Source organism: Scyliorhinus canicula, chromosome 16, assembly GCF_902713615.1.
Source record: "Scyliorhinus canicula chromosome 16, sScyCan1.1, whole genome shotgun sequence".
Taxonomy (NCBI): Eukaryota; Metazoa; Chordata; class Chondrichthyes; order Carcharhiniformes; family Scyliorhinidae; genus Scyliorhinus; species Scyliorhinus canicula.
In genome coordinates this window covers 111,811,468-111,834,352 of record NC_052161.1, presented here as the reverse complement: position 1 = coordinate 111,834,352, position 22,885 = coordinate 111,811,468, and the positions used below count along the sequence as shown (strand labels likewise).

Genomic DNA, 22,885 nt, shown 5'->3' with positions numbered 1-22,885 from the left:
CTCAAAAAACGCTTCTAATTACTGGCACCAAAGAAGAAAATTCCATTCGCTGTTTGCTGAATTTTTATTTTTAAAAATGATTACGGACCAAATCATTTGCATTAAAAGTATTAGCAATAGCACCGCAAATAATAATGATTGACATGAAATATTTTATATTTACGAATTATCATCTTCACCTAAACAAGAAATTTGGATGGAAGTCAGGTTATTGTTTAAGCCTCAACTCTTCCTGCAACCTGTAGAGGAAATAATTAACTACGAAGAAATCCCGGAGGTACACAAATGGGCAGACGTTAGACAGGGAATTAGCCGTTCCTCATACAGGGTATACTGTATGTGTTCTTCCCCTCAGTGCTTTATATATGATTACATTCCAGTTTTCATTCTGTCTAATGTGTAATGACACAGTGCGATAATTTGTTCGTGCTGCTGTTCCTATTAATATATAGTTTTTAATTTTTCCAATTAAGGGGCAATTTAGCGTGGCCAATCCACTTACCCTGCACATCTTTGGGTTGTGGGGGGGTGTGAGACTAACACAGACACTGGGAGAATGTGCAAACTCCACACAGACAGTGACCTGGGGCCTGGATCGAACCCAGGTCCTTGGCATCGTGAGGCAGCAGTGCTAGCCACCGCACCACCGTGCTGCCCTATTACTATTTATTTAGGGACAGGGTTTCCTAAACTTTGCCCCCAGAAAATATTGATGCCTCAGGTGCGAAATCAGGAAAACGGTGGGCCTCCGTCCTATTTAAATTGTCCTCATATTTCTGGAGTTCCCAGATGTGCAGGTTACGTGGATTGCCATGCTAAATTGCCCCTTAGTGTCCAAGGATGTGCACGGTAGTGGATTGGCCATGCAAAATTGCCCCTTAGAGTCCAAGGATGTGCACGTTAGGTGGATTGGCCATGCTAACCTGCCCCTTGGATGTGCACATTAGGTGGATTGGCAATGCTAAATTGTCCCATAGTGTCCAAGGATGTGCAGGTTAGATGGGATTGTGGGGTTATGGGGATAGGGTAGGGGTGGGGGCCTAGGTCGGGTACTCCTGCAGAGGGTCAAACTTGATGGGCCGAGTGACCTTCTTCTACACTCTATGAATTCTATGGTTCTATGGGTATGCAGTTGGGCCTATCAAGGGATGGATCAGTTCCTGGTAAGTCCTTGCATCATGTGATAATCGAGGTCAGGAAACAATGATGACCCTGGGCCTAGACAGATGCCGCTCCAATCAGATGACTGGGGTGGATGTGGGTGTGGCGAGGGTCATGAAAATTAGCCGTCCCTCCCACTCTTCCTCTCATGTTGGCAATGGCTCCATAGATAACAGCATGTTTCCAGTGCTGCGCTCAAGTAGCCAATGTGGAAAGTTGGACACTGAGCACCTGTGGGTTCAACCATTGGGTAAAGCCCTCCCGCTTTACCCAATGCAGTCATTGTCCACGAGCTGTACTCCAGCCCTTTCCAACTGCAGTCACACGAGAACAATTAGCGGGTGGTGTGTGCAATGTAAAATGTCAATTGGGTGGAGATGAAGTGTTTGCTGAAAAGCAAGGCACCTTCGATCGTTTAGCTTTCTAATCTGATTTAGCCACATCTCGGCACTCATTGCTATCTGATGACACGTCGAGTACAGCTATATATGGCTAACCAAGCCAGTGCTTGGTATGGCAATGGGCCTTCACACAGCAGATTCAAAATAATGGCCAAAGAGGAGTAGACATGATGTGAGGATTTTGTTTTTCACTCAAGGGTAGTTGGAGTCTGGCACAAACTTCCTGAGTGGGTGATGGAGGCAGATTCGATCGAGATATTCAGAAGGAAATCGGACTGCTGTCTGAAAAGTAAGAGCATGCAATGTTAAGGCGATAAAGCAGGGGAGTGGGACTAGGTAGAGTGCTCTTTCAGAGATCCACTGCAGGCTCAATGGGCTGAATGGCCTCCTTGTGCACGGTAAAGATTCTGCAAAGTGCAGTGGGTTTCATTTTCTTGTACAAACTTGTTTCACCTCAAGGAGCAAGGTCAAAGAAAGGGGGCCAGAAAACATACAAGGGGGGGAGAGGATGTCAATCATCACCTGGCAAGCCAGTTCGTTTTCATGAGTGCTTTCCTCCCGATCTGCATCTTGTAAGCCTTCACCCCCTTCCTCTAATGTCAGACCCAGCGAATCCCGTCAACTTCCAGTCTTCTTGTGGAATCCCGCCAGCACAATGGGGCACAGGGTCTAGGCCTGCTCACTGGGGTTTGTGCCTTCCACCCCACAGGAGAATTCTAGGTGAGGCAGTACCTCCCTCACCTCACCTGAAGAGCAACCTCCGCAGCCTCCCAGGCCTAGAGCAGCTAAGCACAGATTGAGAATTGGCGGTGGGTAATTTGTGTCATTCAGTATCAACTGAGCCGATAGAGAGCACTTGCATTGAAATGGGTGAGGAAAATAGAAAGGCTGGTCCTCATTAATGAGTGTACATATAGACGGAAGAGCTGCTAGCTGATTCTATTAGTGTCTGCACTGTGTGTGCAGAAAGGGAAGGAGGCTCCACAAGCTGAGCTCTATCGGGCTAGCATGTTTCATTCCACACCACTTCATCTCTTACACTTCTTCACTTTAGATTACCAAGTTAGCGTTGTCATGTGAGAGTACCTTTAAGAAATTACCTTTAAGAAATGGGTGTTTATAAATGGGTGTGTATATAAATATCTGTAGTGAGAGTACCTTTAAGAAATTACTACTGCAGTGATGTCAGAGAGTGGGCGGAGCTGGGCTGTCTGTCAGCTTTTTACTTTTGTTTTTGAGCAGGCTGCAGGGTGTGTTTTAGTTTCATTTTCAGAGCTGGATAGCTGCAGTCACAGCCAGAAGGCGTATGAATCTCTCGCTGTAATCTAAAGACTGTAAATCGATCCTGGTGATTTAAAACTAATACCAGTAGTGACTTTAACCTGGTGTGCTTTTGGTAAAAGGTGTTTTAAGTCATATGGATGTTAAAAGGAAAGCTTAAAGGATTACTTAGTGTTGTATCCTTAATGATTATTAAGATGTTCACTGTATGTTTTAAAAAAGGTTAACTTGAGTTCATAGAATAAACATTGTTTTGCTTTCAAAAAATACTTTTCCATTTCTGCTGTAAAAGTGTAAAAATAGATAAGTCCCCTGGGCCAGATGGGATTTATCCTAGGATTCTCTGGGAAGCCAGGGAGGAGATTGCAGAGCCTTTGTCCTTGATCTTTATGTTGTCTTTGTCGACAGGAATAGTGCCGGAAGACTGGAGGATAGCAAATGTTGTCCCCTTGTTCAAGAAGGGGAGTAGAGACAACCCTGGTAATTATAGATCTGTGAGCCTTACTTCGGTTGTGGGTAAAATGTTGGAAAAGGTTATAAGAGATAGGGTTTATAATCATCTTGAAAAGAACAAGTTGATTAGCGATAGTCAACACGGTTTTGTGAAGGGTAGGTCATGCCTCACAAACCTTATTGAGTTTTTTGAGAAGGTGACCAAACAGGTGGATGAGGGTAAAGCGGTTGATGTGGTGTATATGGATTTCAGTAAGGCGTTTGATAAGGTTCCACACGGTAGGCTATTGCAGAAAATAAGGAAGTATGGGATTGAAGGTGATTTAGCGGTTTGGATCAGTAATTGGCTAGCTGAAAGCAGACAGAGGGTGGTGGTTGATGGCAAATGTTCATCCTGGAGTTCAGTTACTAGTGGTGTACCGCAAGGATCTGTTTTGGGGCCACTGCTGTTTGTCATTTTTATAAATGACCTGGAAGAGGGTGTAGAAGGATGGGTTAGTAAATTTGCAGATGACACGAAGGTCAGTGGAGTTGTGGATAGTGCTGAATGATGTTATAGGATACAGAGGGACATAGATAAGCTGCAGAGCTGGGCTGAGAGGTGGCAGATGGAGTTTAATGCGGAAAAGTGTGAGGTGGTTTGGAAGGAGTAACAGGAATGCAGAGTACTGGGCTAATGGCAAGATTCCTGGTAGTGTAGATGAACAGAGAGATCTCGACATCCAGGTACATAAATCCCTGAAAGTTGCCACCCAGGCTAATAGGGCTGTTAAGAAGGCATATGGTGTGCTAGCCTTTATCAGTAGGGGGATTGAGTTTCGGAGCCACAAGGTCATGCTGCAGCTGTACATAACTCTGGTGCGGCCGCTCCTGGAGTACTGCGTGCAGTTCTGGTCACCACATTATAGGAAGGATGTGGAAGCTTTGGAAAGGGTTCAGAAGAGATTTACTAGGATGTTGCCTGGTATGGAGGGAAGGTCTTACGAGGAAAGGCTCAGGGACTTGAGGTTGTTTTCGTTAGAGAGGAGAAGGCTGAGAGGTGACTTAATAGAGACATATAAGATAGTCAGAGGGTTAGATAGGGTGGACAGTGAGAGTCTCTTTCCTCGGATGGTGATGACCAACACAAGGGGACATAGCTTTAAATTGAGGGGTAGTAGATATAGGACAGATGTCAGAGGCAGTTTCTTTACTCAGAGAGTAGTAGGGGTGTGGAACACCCTGCCTGCAACAGTAGTAGACTCGCCAACTTTAAGGGCACTTAAGTGGTCACTGGATACACATATGGATGAAAATGGAATAGTGTAGGTCAGATAGGCTTCAGATGGTTTCACAGGTCGGCGCAACATCGAGGGCCGAAGGGCCCGTACTGCGCTGTAATGTTCTATGTTCTATGCTACACCTATAGAGTGAGCCGTGTGCTCCCCATACCACAATCTATTAAAAGTTGTGGGACAGGTGAACTCCATGATACACTTTGGGGTTCTCTAATCCCTAGCCCATAACAGCGTTCACCTTGGAGCAAAATCTTGTCCATGGGGAACGGAGCTAACGCTGCCCGGAACCATTCAAATTCAGGAAGATGCCATCTCTTCACTATTAATCGTTGAATTTTATAGAACAGAATTGTTTTATAGATACAAGCACATGTTACAGCTTGTTTGTGAGGGTGATCCTCAATGACTTTGGTTGGGTTTAGGGCCTTTGATAAAAAGCTAACGAGTAGCGCGCTCTTTCTTGTAGTATAAATGTGAAACTGTTGACATTTGTGGTGCATTCTCTTGTCGGAGGCCGAGGAGCCAGGGTGCGACTGCAGCTGTTATTCCCGCTGCACTGAGGGATAAATTCAGCTGATGGCACTAACCCAGATTAGAAAATTTCAACTGTGGGAGCACCTTGCTGAAGTAGACCACAAATGAAACACGCACATTAATAACTGCAATGGGCACCATGCTGTAGCAGTTATGTCACTGCACTAATAATCCAGAGAACATACGAGTACAAATTATTTATTTTTTCAAATGTGGAATTGAAAAGGCTGTTATGGGTATGACTGTTACAAAAACCCAACAAGTTCATCATGTCATTTTAAGGAAGGAAACCTACCATCTTACTCAGTCTCATGCCAATACGTTGTCTCTTGTACCAAAGCTGCATGGAAGGCAACAGATGGATTTCAGTGGTTCAAGGTGAAGGCTCATTATAACCTGCCCAGGACAACTTGGAATGGTTTATAAATATGATAGAATCCTGACAGTGCAGAAGGAGGCCATTCAGCCCATTGAGTCTACACTGACCCTCCGAAAGAGCACTCTACCCATGTCTACTCTCCCCTATCCCGTAACCTACCCTGCAAATCCTTGGACGCGAAGGGACAATTTGGCGTGGCCAATCCACCTAACGAGCGCTACTCGTTAACTTTTTATCAAAGGCCCTAAACTCAACCAAAGTCATTGAGGATCACCCTCACAAACAGGCTGCAACATGTGCTTGTATCTATAAAACAATTCTGAATGTACGTGGATGTTTGCACATTTTTGCCTTTTTTGCTTTCTTTCTGTTGATGTCTGTAACTGTTTACAAAGCCAAAAACTACCTCAATAAAATTGTTTATTAAAAAAAAATTCAACGATTAATTGTGAAGAGATGGCATCTTCCTGAATTTGAATGATTCCTGGCAGCATTAGCTCCATTCCCCATGGACAAGATTTTGCTCCAAGATGCACATCTTTAGACTGTGGGAGGAAACCAGAGCACCTGCAGGAAACCCCACATAAACACAGGGAGAATGTGCAAACACCACACAGACAGTCACCCAAGGCCGGAATCGAACCCGAGTCACTGGTGCTGTGAGGCAGCAGTGCTCACCCCTGTGCCAAATATCAGCCTTTCCGGGGAAAGAATTAAAGATAAAACTTCCTGCAATGTTCCCAATCCCTTTCTTTGCAGTGCAATGTGGTGGTTATTTGTGTGCAGTCTTCACTCAATTCTACTGACTATATGACTCTCAAGGTCCATGCGAACATTTTATTTAAAACTGTCACTAAAGTTCAGGGGTGGAAGCGATCCAATTCTTCAGAGTAATGCTTTACCGTTTTTCCTTTAGATAGTGCCTGGATCCTCTTTCTCCAAGTTGGAGCGAGCACATTTGCAGCAACTGGTAAGGCTGGCATTTATTCCTCACCCCTAATACAAGGCTTGCGTGGCCATTCCAGAGAGGGCCGCTCGGAGCCAACCCACCTTACTGTGGGTCTGGCGTCACATGCAGGCCAGGGCAGCAGATTTCCTTTGCTGAAAGAATAACTGAACCAGATGGGTTTTTACAGGAATTTTCATGATCACAATGACCATGCTGCTGTGGGATTTGAACTCATGTACCCGGAGCATATTTCCAGGCCTCTTCATGCTGATGTAGTGACATTACCACTGTGCCACCATTCCCGCTAAGGCCTGTTGGAGGTAAATCCGGTTTTCCACACCCCCTTATGGCCTCTCGGAGAACCACGGGAAAGTTGAGTGCTGTATCTATCCGAAAGAACAGGGAATCCTTATAAAACCAGCTACGCAGGGAGGACTTGACTTTGCTGTAATGGGTTGCATCTGAACCCAGCCTTGCTTTGCAGTGTAATGTGGTGTGGTTATATGTGTGCAACCTTCGCTCAATCCTATTGACTACATGATTCGCAAGATCCATGTGAAGATTTTATTTAAAACCGTCACTAAGGTTCAGGGGTAGGAGCGATCTAATTCCTGAGAGTAATGCTTTGATGATAGACTGTGCTTTCTATTAGCATGCACCAGTTGGACCTCCCTCAAAGACAGGTGATTTTCATCTTCTCCATCTGACTTAGATTCAAGCTCAAAGCTCAGCATTGAACAGGCAGCGTTTAAAGCCCACTGTGCAGCTCATTCTATCAAAGGCAGATTTGATCAGCTCAGTCGAGTCTGGATTTCAATTCAGCTGTCAGAAATGAAAGGACCGTGCGATAATATCCTGCACCGGTTCATGTCCGTTGCAAAGGGGAGATTGGTCCTGGCACCATTTCAAATCCGAGCACCTTGAGCGGAAAGATAATGTTTCACTTCTAATACAGAGTGCCTCCCACTCCTGGTGAGAAAGAGCCTTATTGTCCTCACCATCTGATTCAGAACTCCAGTCCCAAGGATGAAAGATGCTGCCCCAGCACAAGTGTTTATCATCGAGCAACAGGAGATTTACATCCACTGTTTGCTCGACGGGTCAGAATTCACCGGTGAAAGAACTGCAGAGTGCCACTTAGCCAGCCCCCATCACTTATCAGTGCTTTGTTGGTGTAGGATGGGTTTAAAGATAGTTTCCAGAGATTAGGAGATGTTGTTGTGACACACAGCCAAGCCACCTACACACTACCCCTTTGTCAGAAAAAATCTTTTGTGTAAATTAATTTCTATCAAGCACTATTATCGAATATTAACAGGTATAATTTGTCCAATATTTGGAATCAAAAGAACATACTTTTCCTTAAAACAAGCCATTCAGCAAAAGAGTGGGATTCATGCAGCAAATTATTATATCTCAAATATTCACATCGCCTCAATTACCTTGAAGTGTGATTGTTGTTCTGTCAGCATTTGTGGCAACAAAATCAAATGGCAGCAGCAATGAGGTGAACAAATGATCTGTCAGTCTGTCAACAGGGGCTGTTTAGCACACTGGGCTAAATCGCTGGCTTTGAAAGAAGACCAAGGCAGGCCAGCAGCACGGTTTGATTCCTGTAACAGCCTCCCCGAACAGGTGCCGGAATGTGGCGACTAGGGGCTTTTCAGAGTAACTTCATTGAAGCGATTTTAATTTTTTCATTTCAATCTGTTACACAGGTTGTTAGGGGAATAATGTTGCCCAGAGCATTGGGAGATCTCAGTCCTCCCTCACGTAGTGCTGTGGGACCCCATAGCAGAGAAAATACGCTTGGATGGAACTTCAGTTTAGTTCTTCATCGGGAGGCAATGAAGCATTTTCGCAATATGACACTGGTGACAAACTAGATTATATTAGCAAGGTCTGAAGTGAGGCTTTTGTTGATGGCACGACGTTCCTTTGAATAATGGACAATGTCTTTCACAGGTTAGCTCAGTGGCTTCCTGCGGTTTTATCAACATTTGGAAAAAGTGTGCCATTCAGAGGAACTGTGAACATCACTGGAATAGAAATACCTTTACTTTGGACCTAACCGATATTGACACAAAGGTAGCAAATTTACTCTAAAAGAACTCCTGCTTCAGCACTCACAATCCAGGTTCAAATGCAGCAAGACCTGGACAATATCCAGGCTTGGGCTGACAAGGGGGAAGTTACATTCGGGCTACACAAGTGCCAGGCAATGACCATCTCCTATAAGAGAGGATTTACCCATCGCCCCTTGATATTCAATGGCATTACGAACGCTGAATCCTCCACAATCAACATCCTGGGGGGTACCATTGATCAGAAACTGAACTGGACTAGCCATATTAATATTGTGGCTACCAGGACAGGTCAAGGGCCAGGAATCCTACAGCGAGTAACTCATCTCCTGACCCCCCAAAGTCTGTCCGCCATCTACAAGGCACAAGTTAGGAGTGGAATGGAATACTCTCCTCTTGTCTGGATTAGTGCAGCTGCAACAATGCTCAAGAAGCTCAACATCATCCAGGACAAAACAGCCCACTTGATTGCTCCCCATTCCACAAACATTCAATCCCTCCACCACCAAAGAACAGTGGCAGCCGTGAATACCATCTAAAAGATGCACTGCAGGAACTTTCTAAGGTTCCTTTGACTGCACCTCCCAAACCTACAACCACTACCATCTAGAAGGACAAGAGCAGCAGATACCTGGGAACCCCACCACCTGGAGGTTCCCCTCCAAGTCACTCACCACCCCGACTTGGAAATATATCACCGTTCCTTCACTGTCGCCTGGGCAACATCCTGGAACTCTCTCCCTAACACCACTGTGGGTGTACCTACACCTCAAGGACTGCAGTAATTTAAGAAAACAGCTCACCACCACCTTCTAAAGGGCGACTAGGGATGGGCAATAAATGCTGGCCTAACCAGCGACACCTACATCCCGTAAATAAACAAAAACAAAAATCTGACGGAATGGCTGAAATAAAAAAGTCCTGAAGCCAGCTGCACAAAATTTCGTTAAAATTGTAATTTCTCGGGGCGACACGGTGACACAGTGGTTAGCACTGTTGCCTCATGGCGCAGAGGACCCGGGTTCGATCCCGACCCTGGGTCACTGTCTGTGTGGAGTTTGCACATTATCCCTGTGTCTGTGTGGGTCTCACCCCCACAACCCAAAGATGTGCAGGTGAGGTGGATTGGCCACGCTAAAGTGGAAAATAAACCTGGAATTTCTTGCTGGGCTTTGCAATGATTGGAGCTTCACTCCTCCATGGCTACATATCTGTGTCCTTTGATGTGACATTGAACAATGTGCAATTGAGTGGCCATGGATGTGGGTCGATGGATGCTGAGGACAGACGGCAGAGCTCCAAGCAGCTAACGGGATGGGCAGGGATGCCAAAAATGTGCCTGGTGGCGTGGGTGCCCATGTACCAGCTCGATAACCTGCAAAACCTGGCAGAGTAAACCCTGGAAGTGAGCAGTGTGGAAAACTGCGGTGCAATCCTCAGGATCAAATCCTGTGTATTTAAATGACCTTAACAGCTGAAGCATTTCATTCTTAGTGATACGACACCTCACCGTGGTGTGCAAACGCCCAAAGAAAAACTGTTGAAGGGACACAACAACAACAAAATTTACGACAAACCTTTTCTCTGTTAAATAATGTGTTTTTACACAATATCGCTCACAACACCCCTCAGTGAGTTACAGTCAATGATGCCCTTTCGAAGTGTTGGAAATGCAGTAGCTGATTTGTAAACAGCACACTCCCACAAGCAGATAACAACCCGATACTCTAATTTAGTGATGTTGGTCGAGGGGGGAAAATAACTGACCAGAACTCCAGGGAGAACTCCCCTGCTCTGCTTTAATCGCCTCTTGGCACCTCGGACAGTGCAGCACACCCCCAATGAAGTGTCCATCTGCATTGGGAACTCAGGTTTTTGAGGAGGGACCCAAACCCACTGAGGCAAAATGCTGCCAACTGAACCAAAGATGACACCACCCGACTGTACAATCATTCACCGTCACATCAAAGGACGCTGATCTGTAGCGCCATCGCAAGGGCCCAAAATTGCTGCGCACCTTTTAAATACGTGGTGGCGAATATGTGGAATCCTTTACCACAGAGAGCTGTGGAGGCTGGTTCATCAAATACTCTCAAGGCTGTGATAGACAGATTTTCAATCAGTAAGCGAATCAAGGATTATGGGGGATAAGATGGGAAAGTGGAGTTGAGGATTATCACATCAGATCAGTCTTGATCTCATTGAATGACAGAGAGACTCGACGGGCCGAATGGCCACACTTCGGCTCCTACATCTTCTGGTCTCATGCTGCCCGATTGAAGTTGGTCGCTCAGAGCTCTTCAGGTTAGTGGGTCTCCTGCTTGGCGTAACGCTGAGCCACACAACGACCGGAACAATCCCCCAGTTTGATCACACGGTCTATGCTCAGTTAATGCATCCCAGCTCAGGATGGAGTGGCCAAAGGGATGGAAAATTAACCAAAATAACGAGTCAACGTCCCTGCCTCATTTACTCTCCAGCAATAGCTGCTGGGGTGCACAGGTGAATTTTGGGTGAGAACAGATTTGGGGTTACAAGGTTGAGAAGCCAAATGACACCATTCGTGACCTGGATTCTCACAACAAGCCAAAATGGCCCCTTGGAGTCGGGTGCTGGAGGCAGCAATAGCCTGGTTCCCATTAACAGCGGATGGTATAGGGGCAGCACGGCGGCACAGTGGGTTAGCCCTGTTGCAACACGGCGCCGAGGTCCCAGGTTCGATCTCAGCTCTGGGTCACTGTGTGGAGTTTGCACATTCTCCCCGTGTCTGTGTGGGTTTTGCCCCACAACACAAAAATGTGCTGGTTTGGTGGATTGACCACGCTAAATTGCCCCTTAATTGGGAGAAAATGAATTGGGTACTCTGGATTAAAGAAACAGTGAATGGTATCGGGAGTGAAAGGGAGAAAAGCGTGCGGAAGGAGAAGTCAAACACATTCTTTTCCAATCCCTGATTTCAAATTAAAAGACAGTTTTGACAAGAACCGAGTTCACAGCTTTGTCCAATTGTTACGACGAGGCATGAACATTTATGGGTTTTGCGCTGAGTGGCGTTCTGCGCCAACAGGCCTCGGCAATTCCCTGAGGCTTTTAGGAGGAAAATACTCCGACACCCGACGGGGAAGAGGAAACCCAGGCAACAACTCAGCAGCTGCAGTCCTCCACATTGGAATCTTCCTTTGCCAAGGCCCAGCGAGGAGGTGGCGATTCCTGCCAAGCTCATAGATGGAACATCTGGCAGTACCGCTCCTGGCTATCACTACCAGCAAGGTTCCACTACAGTGCCAATGGACTGGGAAGTGACAGATTATTGAAACTGCTCCCACCCACTTCTGGTTGTAATTTGCATCCTTTTTCACTTTCATCTACCTGGCCAGACGCTTTTCTGTGGCCAAAATGGCAGGTACAGCGTTTGCTGCCTTTTGTAACTGGGTTCGACTACACCTTCTCTCACAGCAGGGATGGGGGAGTGGCTGGCATTGGGGATTGAGCTGTGGCACTGGGGTTAAGTATGTTAACACTGCACCTTTCAACCCTACCCGTTTCCCTTATCGCCCTCGATCTGTGTAATTCATCCAGTTCCCATGTTCCTGCAGCAGATCTAAATTGAAAATGCCCCTCCCCAGGAGGAAGGGGAGAGGGAGGGCTGTCCCTCCGTAACCCTGGAAAATTGACAGAAAGGAAGCGTTGCCCACTTTCCCGTTTCCAAAACCAGTTTTCCTTGATCACACAGCAATCCTACATGAGATTTAAGGCGCCACGATGCAGCTCAAAACTGCAGAGTCCCATTACCCATGCGTATGTGTGGTTTAAAAATTCATACACCGCCAGGTTAAAGTCCAACAGGTTTATTTGGAATCACTAGCTTTCGGAGAGTAGCTCTTTCATCAGGTGCGTCATGAAGGAGCTGTGCTCCGAAAGCTAGTGATTCCAAACAAACCTGTTGGAATTTAACCTGGTGTTGCAAGACTTCTTACTGTGCCCACCCTACTCCAACGCCGGCATCTCCACTTCAAAATTCATAATTACGCTTTTCATTCTTGTGTCCAAGACCAACCAGGTGGCTTTTTTAAAAATGTAGGACAATCGAGTTGTCAAATCAACTTGAATTCAGTTCTGTGAGATTAGTTCTGTCATTAAAAAGTAATCAGGTTGCTGGGAGTTAGTCAGGCGAGGGTTCAACCCATGTCCGATGCACAGAAGGAAAATAATCCATCAAAAATCAAGCTACTTAAAAGGGAACAAGTTCAAGGCTGAGTGTGATTAGTTTAAGATATTACTTTGCTATCGAGCTAAACACCTACGTCAAAGATATAAAACAACACTATTTTTAAGCTGTTAAGTTTGCTGACTAAGCAATTGTTGGCCATTTCCCATGTTTTTCCTTTTAGTGAGTTCACCAAAGAGGGAGCAACATCTCCCTCACAAAATGGTTGTGGTTATTTTCACAGGGAATACAACTCGGCTTTCAGTCTAAGAGATAGCCGGGGAACATTCGATTCAGCAGAGCCAGCAAAGTGTTCAATACACTTTAGCAATGGAGTTCTTTGGCTGCAGGAAGTCGGAAGAGAAGACTGAGATGCTTCTGCTGATGGCAAATCAGTTTGCAGCGGTTCAACAAGGCAGCTCACCACCACCTTCTGAGGGGCAACGAGGGACGGGCAATGAATGCTGGCCTAACCAGCGATGCCTGAAAAATAAATTTAAAAAAAGAAACACATGTCTCTTTAAGTTGGCTGTAAGCTGTCAGCCTCAACACGAAGGGAGCCTGGTGTAGGAGACAACAATGCGTCCCCAGGACAGTAGAGGGTGCTCTTCTGAGCTGGGAGTGAAGGAGCCTCGAAGAAGCAGAGTTGGAGGGTTTTGTGCCCAAATTATGATGGGGAAAAATCAGTTTGAAAACATGCATTTCAGGAGTTCAAGATGTCTTAAATTGCTTCACAGCCAATTGAATACTTTTGAAGTGTGGCCACTGTTCGAAATTGGGGTGAGAAGGCAACCAATCTGCACAGCAAGATTCCACAATCAGCAATGAGGTTAATGATCAGATTAGCAATGTTTCACCAGGGAACAAGGGATGACTTCCCCTGGTCCTATTCAAATATTATTGTGGATGGTTTTATGTCAGATTGAGGGCAGGGGCGAGGGGAAGAGAGGATGGGAGTAGGCTGATGGGGAGTGGGAGTAGGGGGAGGGGGGAGGAGGAGGAAGAACGGGAGGGGGAGGAAGAGGGGGAGGGGGAGGAAGAGTGAGAGTGAGGAAGAGTGGGAGGGGAGGGGGAAGAGTGGGAGGGGAGGGGCAAGAGCGGGAGGGGAGGGGGAAGAGTGGAAGGGGAGGGGGAAGAGTGGAAGGGGAGGGGGAAGAGTGGAAGGGGAGGGGGAAGAGTGGGAGGGGAGTGGGAGGGGAGGGGGAAGAGTGGGAGGGGAGGGGGAAGAGTGGGAGGGGAGGGGGAAGAGTGGGAGGGGAGGGGCAAGAGTGGAAGGGGAGGGGGAAGAGTGGGAGGGGAAGGGAGGGGAAGAGTGGGAGGGGAAGGGAGGGGGAGAGTGGGAGTGAGTAGGGGGAGAGTGGGAGTGAGTAGGGGGAGAGTGGGAGGGGAGGGGAGAGTGGGAGGGGAGGGGAGAGTGGGAGGGGAGGGGGAGAGTGGGAGGGGAGGGGGGAGAGTGGGATGGGGGGGAGAGTGGGAGGGGAGGGGGAAAGTGGGAGGGGAGGGGGGAGTGGGAGGGGAGGGGGGAGAGTGGGAGGGGAGGGGGAGGGGAGGGGGAGAGTGGGAGGGGGAAGAGTGGGAGGGGAGGGGGGAGTGGGAGGGGAGGGGGGAGTGGTAGAGGAGGGGGAGAGTGGGAGGGGAGGGGGAGAGTGGGAGGGGAGGGGGGAGAGTGGGAGGGGAGGGGGAGAGTGGGAGGGGAGGGGGAGAGTGGGAGGGGAGGACGAGAGTGGGAGGGGAGGGGGAGAGTGGAAGGGGAGGGGGGAGAGTGGAAGGGGAGGGGGGAGAGTGGGAGGGGAGGGGGGGAGAGTGGGAGGGGAAGGGAGGGGGAGAGTGGGGAGGGAGGGGGAGAGTGGGGAGGGGAGGGGGAGAGTGGGAGGGGAGGGGGGAGAGTGGGAGGGGAGGGGTAGAGTGGGAGGGGAGGGGGAGAGTGGGAGGGGAGGGGGGAGAGTGGGAGGGGAGGGGGAGAGTGGGAGGGGAGGGGAGGGGGGGGGGGAGAGTGGGAGGGGAGAGTGGGAGGGGAGGGGAGAGGGGGAGGAGAGGGAAGAGTGGGAGGGGGAGAGTGGGAGGGGAGGGGGGAGTGGGAGGGGAGGGGGAGAGTTGGAGGGGAGGGGAGTGTGGGAGGGGAGAGGGAGAGTGGGAGGGGGGAGAGTGGGAGGGGGGGAGAGTGGGAGGGGAGGGGGAGAGTGGGAGGGGAGGGGGAGAGTGGGAGGGGAGGGGGAGAGTGGGAGGGGAGGGGGAGAGTGGGTGGGGAGGGGGAGAGTGGGAGGGGAGGGGAGGGGAGGGGGAGAGTGGGAGGGGAGGGAGAGAGTGGGAGGGGAGGGGGTGAGTGGGAGGGGAGGGGGAGAGTGGGAGGGGAGGGGGAGAGTGGGAGGGGAGGGGGGGAGAGTGGGAGGGGAGGGGGAGAGTGTGAGGGGAGGGGGGAGAGTGGGAGGGGAGGGGGGGAGAGTGGGAGGGAGGGGGGGAGAGTGGGAGGGAGGGGGGAGAGGTGAGAGGGGGGGGAGGTGGGAGAGGAGGGGAGAGGGGGGGGAGGGGGGAGAGTGGGAGGGGAGGGGAGAGTTGGGAGGGGGAGGGGGCGAGGGAGGGGAGGGGGGAGGGGGAGAGTGGGCGGGGAGGGGAGAGTGGGAGGGGAAGGGGAGAGTGGAGTGAAGAGGGGAGAGTGGGAGGGGAGGGGGAGGAGTGGGAGGGGAGGGGGAGAGTGGGAGGGGGAGGGGGGAGAGGGGAGGGGGACGAGAGGGAGAGTGGGTTGTGAGAGGGGGTGAGGGGGGTGAGAGGGAGAGAAGTGGGAGAGGGTAGGGAGAGCGGGCGAGGGGTGTGAAGTGGGGGAGAGGATGGGGAGGAGGGGAGAGGATGGGGAGGAGGGGAGAGGGGCGTGAGGGTGGAGGGGGGAGGGGTGAGGGGGGAGAGGGGAGGGGGAGAGGGGAGGGGGAGAGGGGAGGGAGGGGGGAGACGGGGGGTGAGTGGGGAGAGGGGAGAGGAGATGAGAGGGGGAAAAGGGGGTTAGAGGGGGAAAAGTGGGTGAGAGGGGTAGGGGTAAGAGGGGGTGGAGGGAGAGTAGAGGGAGTGGGGGAGAGGGGAGGGAGAGGGGGAAAGTAGGGGGGAGAGGGGGAAAGTAGGGGGGGAGGGGGGGAAGACTGGGTGAGGGGGAGAGGGAGGATGACTGGGTGAGGGGGAAGACTGGGGGAGGGGGGTGCGTGGGGGGAGAGGGAGGGAGTGGGGGAGAGGGGCGTGGGGGGAGTGGGTGAGAGGGGGAGTGGGGGTGTGGGGGGAGAGAGGGAGGGGGAGGGGAGGGGGAGGGGGGGGGAGGGGGGTGGGGGAGGGGAGGGGGGAGGTGGAGGGAGGGGGTGGAGACGGAGGAGGATGCGGTTGGGGGATGGGGACAGGAGGAGGAGGAGGGGATGAGAGGGAGAGGGGAGGGTGAGGGGAGGGTGAGGGAGGGGAGAGGGGAGGGGGAGAGTGAAGGGAGGAGGGAGAGAAGGGGAGGAGGGAGAGAAGGGGAGGGGGAGCAGAGGAGGGATGGTGAGGGGAGGGGTGTGGGGAGGAAGATGAGGGGTTGAGGGGGGAGAGGGGATGAGGTGAAGGTGAAGGATGAGGGGAGAGGGGGAGGGGAGGATGAGGGGAGAGGGGGAGGGGAGGGTGAGAGGGAGGAGGAGGGGGGGGGGAGGAGGAGGGAGGGGGAGGGGGGAGGAGGAGGGGGAGGGGAGGAGGAGGGGAGGAGGGGGGGAGGGGGAGGAGGAGGGGGAGGGGGATGAGGGGGGGGAGGGGGGATGAGGGGGAGGGGGGGAGGAGGGGGAGGGGGGAGGTGGAGGGGATGGGGGAGGAGGTGGGGAGGAGGAGGGGGATGAGTGAGGAGGAGGAGAAGGGGGGGGGCACACCTCTTGTCAAAGGAAGTGGAGACACACATCCTTCCTATCCCCTCCAACTGACAAACTCCACGTTCAGGAGTTGCCCGAATGGACAGTTCTGCACAGAAATGGATAAGGGGATGAAGCCCATTCAGTCCCCAAGTCAGATCTCACTCTCTCCTCAGCTGCAGCGTTTAGCAACAAACTGCATGAGCCAAAAACAAAAAAAAGTTGCAGGAGAAATATAAAATAACGGAGCGGAATTGTAAAGAGGGGAGAGCGGGACAATGAATGGGGGGGGAGGAGGGCAATGGTGCTTCACTGTCACCCTCCCCGGCTGCTCGGAGTCAAATTCCCGACTGATGAAAAGTCCAGGAATAAAAATGATCCAACATGGAATAAAACCAGCTCCCAATATCCTTGCGACCTGCCGTGACCGTGCCTTCCTGAAAACCACACTGTCTCATTTCCATTTTAATCCCTTTTAAGATGAGAGTGTTCTGAAGGCTAAGAATACATTAAAGGGAGACGTCCTTATAATAAAATAATTTACAGTTAGAACATGTCAAGCTCTCATTAAAACAATTGGAATCCACCATGCACGGATAATATAAATTACACGGAACTTAAATACCGTGTAAAAGTAGCCTGGACCGAACAGTAGATTGATGTGAGTTGGTTAAACATCAATTGGGATTATGCATCCGAAATATCTTGATAATAAATGCATGCATTCTTTCAACATATCTTTTTGTTTGCTAAAGACCTATCTCTCCAATGCAACAACACGCTCCATAAAAGTGTAACAAATGTTATCTCTGTTCAACTCACCGAGAGTAATGTCCACCAGATGATGCAGGAGGAAGGAGAGGTGGAAATAAGCACTCTTTCTGTTCATTTTCGGGCAATTTTAAACTTGGGGCTCAGAAGGCGTTTGGTAAAATGCTCCATCCAACACAGAGCACCGGCATATCCTCATCCTAAAGCAAATAAAACGCCAGCACACGAACCACCAAAACACACACACAATTTTGAGAGAGAGAGAGAGAAAAAAAAACCCCAAAATAATCACATTGCTTGAAAAATTCAAGCCTTCCTTGACAAGTTGATGGGAGTTTGAGAGATATTCTTGGAAACGGAGTCAAATGTAATAATTCTGTCTCAGTTGTGTGCTTCTATTTAGCTGGGATCTCCGAGGTGAGAATTCTGTTCCATTCCCTCAGTCTAAACACCGAGGTTTTTAAAAAAAACTGACTGGGAGATATTGTTAAAACCTCTCCCACTCAAGCCCTTCCCCTCACTGGTATTTTTTTTTTGGAAACACAGTGGATGTGTTTAAACCCTAGCTGGAGCCAGCCCTCCCCGTTCAGAACACGGTTTCACTATTTCTGGTTTTTAAGCCGATTTAACAATGCTAGGGATTTCTCTCTCTCCCTCGCTCTCTGTAACACACATTTGTCTGCTCCTTGGAAAATTAACTCTAACTCTGCCACTTGTGGTACAAATGTTTTTTCCTAGCTAGCTCCCGCTCTCACCACTTAACCCCTCCCCCCAGACCTGTCGACATGCTTTGAATATCATGAAATACAATTAATGTATCCAATAGCTCGCAGAAAGATACATTTGCCTCAATCTCCTCCTGGTTTAAAGGGAGATTAGAATTTTTAAAAAAATCTAGAAACTCATTTTATGATTTTTTTGGGGGGAGATTTCAATTAAATGGAACGTTTTGTGTTCATTTTCCTTCTTCCTTTCCTGAAGGCAAAATGCCAAACAGCTTCCCAAGTATTTATTTTTGGCAGCTATTCGACTGCAGGCGGCATCACTGCCGAGTCCAATCTTTCTAAAGTGTGCACTCCAAACGCTCCCTTTTATTCTCCCTCTCTCCGCAGATGCTGCCAGACCTGTTGAGTTTTTGCAGAATTTTCTGTTTCTGTAGTACGTCCTGTGTATGTGTGTGTGTGCCTGTAGTGAATGGGAGTCTAGATTTCGAAGTAAAGCCACGATCAGACTTATCTTTTTTTAAATTCATTTAGGGGGTGTGGGCGTTGCTGGTTAGGCCAGCATTTATTGGCCATCCCTAGTTGCCCTTCAGAAGATGGAGGTGACGTGCCTTCTTTAACCGCTGCAGTCCCCGAGGTGTAGGTACACCCACAGTGCTGTTAGGGAGGGAGTTCCAGGAGTCTGACCCAGCGACAGTGAAGGAACACCAATGTATTTCCAGTGGCTTGGAGGAGAACCTCCAGGTTGTGGGGTTCCCAGGTATCTGCAGCGCTTGCCCTTCTAAATGGTAGTGGTCGTGGATTTGGAAGGTGCTGTCTAAGGAATCTTAGCAAGTTCCTGTAGTGCATCGTGGAGATGGTACATATGACTGCCACTGGTCATTGGTGGTGGAGGGTTTGAATGTTTGTGGAAGGGGAAGCAATCAAACGGGCTGCTTTGTCCTGGATGGTGTCAATGGTGAACATTGTTGCAGCTGCACTCATCCAGGCAAGTGGAGAGTATTCCATCACACTCCTGACTTATGCCTTGTAGATGGTGGACAGGCTTTTGGGGGTCAGGACATGAGTTACTCGCTGTAGGATTCCTAGCCTTTGACCTGCCCTGGTAGCCACAGTATTAATATGGCTAGTCCAGTTCAGTTTGTGATCAATGGTAACCCCCAGGATGTTGATTGTGGGGGATTCAGCGATGGTAATGCCATTAGTGTCAAGGGGCGATAGTTGGATCCTTTCTTGTAGGAGATAGTCATTGTCTGGCACTTGTGGTGTGAATGCAACTTGCCACTTGTCAGCCCAAGCCTGGATATTGTCAAGGTCCTGCTGCATTTGAACATGGACTGCTTCATTATCTGAGGAGTCGCGAATGGTGCTGAACATTGTACAGCCCTCTGCACAATTTCAGGTCTCAGGACATTCCAAAGCTAATGAAGTACATTCTGGAGTCTGGCTGCTGTTGTAACGTAGGACACACAGCAACCAAGTTGCACACAACAGGGCCCCACAAACAATGTGATAATCAAGATGGATTCTCCGGTCTCCCAGCCGTGGATTTCTCAGCGGTGGGTGCGCTGTTTTCTGCTGGTGGGATTCTCTACTTCCGCCGCTTGTCAATGGGATTTCCCATTGAACACCCCACACCGCCGGGAAACCCATGGCTGGGGATGGGCTGCCAGCGGGAACAGAGAATCACAAAGGCCGGAGAATCCCGGTCATTATTTACATACTGATGATTTCCAAACATTAAATGAACGACTCAAGAAGTAATTTGAAATAAAAGAAAATCGAGGAGAACCATGGAAAGGTACAACCTCCAGCACAGTCATTGTGCACAATATGTCACATACACATAATCCTCACACATTTTGTGGGATTCTCCATCCCGTCAGTCCCGTTTTCCGGCACAGCGTGCAGCAGGATTGTGGGCCACCCCACGCCATCGGGAATCCCACGGGCGTGGGTGCGCTGCTGGTGGACGGAGAATCTCACTGAGGGAGAATCCCGCAGATTGCATTTAACTTTCCCCTCACCTTATTATTGCCCAGCTAATAAGCACAGTTCTCGGAGAGGCCACAGTTCAATGCCCACCCCTGTAGTTGTAGGGTTTGGAACCTGTGTAAAATGTCTCAGGCTGCGTGCAGTATGAAATATAAATGAATGTAAATATAATATGTAATTGTAAGTGTAGTGAGGTACCTCAGAGTGCATGCACCACCTTGAAAAAAACAACCGTGTTGCACTTTATGTCAAATTTGAACTGCCATGTAATGTACTTTTACAAATTTTATGAAGGTTTATTTTTTGTAAAAAAAAAACATTTCTCTGTGAACAGGCCCTTTCAAAATGTGTATGCGCAGGTGCTGTACACGATTAAATTTGAAGAGGAAATCACAGGATTGTTACGTCGCACAAGGAGGTTACTTAGCCCATCGTGTCTGCACCAGCAATGGCCCAACAGGATTTTGACTTGGCAATGATCTGCAGCCAATTTTTAAGCCCATCTGCAGCCCCCAGCAGCCAGTCCCCATCCCTTGGCTCCCCCCCCCCCCCCCACCCCACCCCCGTAGCCAACACTAACCAGTCAGGAGGAGCGCCGCCAGATTCTGCGCAGGATTAAGTTTAATGATCTGACACAATGCCATCAAGGTGAGTAAGTGCTATCTTCAAATTGTTTATAGACAGGAGATTCCCTGGGGTGTAGATAATTTATGAGGGAGTGGTATTTAGTCCTAGCTAAGCAGGCCATGGAACATCTTAGTGGGATACAAATGATGCAATTGATGGGAGGAGGTAGATCTCTCTGTGGCTTTGGCAGTTTTGCCATAGGATTAGAGTTTGGCAAGACAGAAGGATTTTCACGTTGTTCCTGAAAGAGTCTCTCTCTAAATGTCTGCACAGAGTACAGCAAGTAACCCTGACTGCTAACTTTATTTAAGAGTGGATTTTGAACTGTATTGGATTGCTTATTTGGGATATATATACTGGCAGGTGTTGATAGTGAGTTAAAGCTTTTCCTTTTACTTAAGAACGGCTTAACTGTGAATTGTGAAGCTATTTCTTTGATGTTAATATGGTTACTTATTTATTTCCATTAAAGTTTGTTTCAACATTAAAGATATCCATTGGTCAGTATCATCACTCCTGTGATGAGGTAACCTTTCCTCACAGTTTTACAAATGGCAAAATGTTTGGGGTTTCTCGTCCTGTATCCTAACAAAATTTGGGGTCTGGTCTGGTATCTTAACACAAGGCAGTTCACAGAGACATTATTCGAGTAAAATGGTTGCCAAACCAAAGAAGGAATTATTGGGAAGGCTGACTAGATTCTTGGGCAAAGAGGTGGGTTTGAGGGGGTAATTAGGGAATTCCAGATTACGGGGACATGATGGCTGAGGTACCGCTGCCAGCATGTTGGAGAAATTACAGTTTTGGGGTTAAATCTTCCAGGAGATCTCAAGAGTATCCTGGGAAGAGGGTACTCGCTCATCTTCCCTTCTTTCCCTGTGGAAAAGGTGCCTTGCTCTATTCCGTATCTCCACCCGACAGCAAGACCAAGATCTGGAACTTGGTGTTTTGAGGAATTGCAGTTTTGAACACCTGTCACAACATTAATTGACAAGGGCGGCATGGTGGCACAGTAGTTAGCACTGCTGCCTCACAATGCCCAAGAACCCGGGTTCGATTCTAATCTGGGGTGGCTGTCTGCGAGGAGTTTGCACATTCTCCCCGTGTCTGTGTGGGTTTCCGCTTTCCGCCCACAGTCGAAAGATCTGCAGGTTAGGTGGATTGGCCATGATAAATTGCCCCTTAGTGTCCAACGGTTACGTGGGGTTGCGGGGATGGGACGGGCGATGGGTCTAGGTAGATTGCTCTTTCAGAGGGTCTGTGTAGACTTGATGGGCCAAATGGCTTCTTTCTGCACTGTAGGGATTCTATGATTCTATTACAGAGGAACCTAGCTTTTGTTTAAGGCCACTCAGGCAGAAATACACAGTGTGGCATCACCATCAAATTCAAGAAATGTGACTTCCTCAGCACGACCCTACCCATCAGGCCAATGAGGTCGAGCATTATCTGGTGTTGAAAGCGAGGTGATTTGCAGGATTAGTATATTGGATCATAACTTGGAGGATGGCAGGAATGGGAGAAGATCCGGACACACTGATGATGGCACTGTTGATGCATTAGAAAGAGAGAAGAGATTGATTATCTTTACCCAGAGAGTGTTTAGTATGTGGAACTTGCCACCACACAGAGTAACTGAAATGAAGAACATAGGAGAATCTATCTAACAGATATGGGAGAAAGGAATAGAAGGTTATTGTAATAGGGTTAGATAATGTTCTGGTACTTCCCACTGGTGAGATCTTTCAATCCTGCTGATGGTGACCCCCCCCCCCACCACCCCGCAACAGGTTCCCCGGCGGGCATGCAAAACGGCGTCAACGTCACCTGGACTGGAAGGAACCCCCCACCCCCCGCTCTCCATGTTCTATCTAGGATCAGGAACGAGACACAAGAAAGGCAAGATTCAAGTCTGAATTGAAATAAGCTTTGCAGCAGTGTGTTTTGGTGCAAGAGGAAGCCATACTTCTTGGAGGCAGCTCCAGCAATGCAGAGGATGTGTGAGTTCCATTTGTGACTCGAGGAAATGCTGAGGCCAAATTGGAGCTCACCCATGCTGCATCACCTCCCACCCCAATATCACAAATCATGGAGAACCATGGACCCGTGAGCCTGACATCTGTGGTGTGAAGAAGATTGAACTTTAACATGTAGAAAGCTATCCAAGGCCAACAAGAATGAAGGCAATAAATTCAA

General features: G+C 48.9%; 1 protein-coding gene across 1 annotated transcript in view; it reads right to left on the bottom strand.

Annotated features, from left to right (window-relative positions):
• Positions 1-18,030, bottom strand: part of igsf21a (immunoglobin superfamily, member 21a) — a 337,456-nt gene extending 319,426 nt beyond the window's left edge. Inside the window, exon 1 of the mRNA XM_038822152.1 lies at positions 17,397-18,030. Coding sequence (XP_038678080.1) covers positions 17,397-17,463 — 67 coding nt within the window. The 5' untranslated portion in view covers positions 17,464-18,030. The remainder of the gene's footprint in view (positions 1-17,396) is intronic.
• Between the last annotated feature and the right edge of the window lie 4,855 nt (positions 18,031-22,885).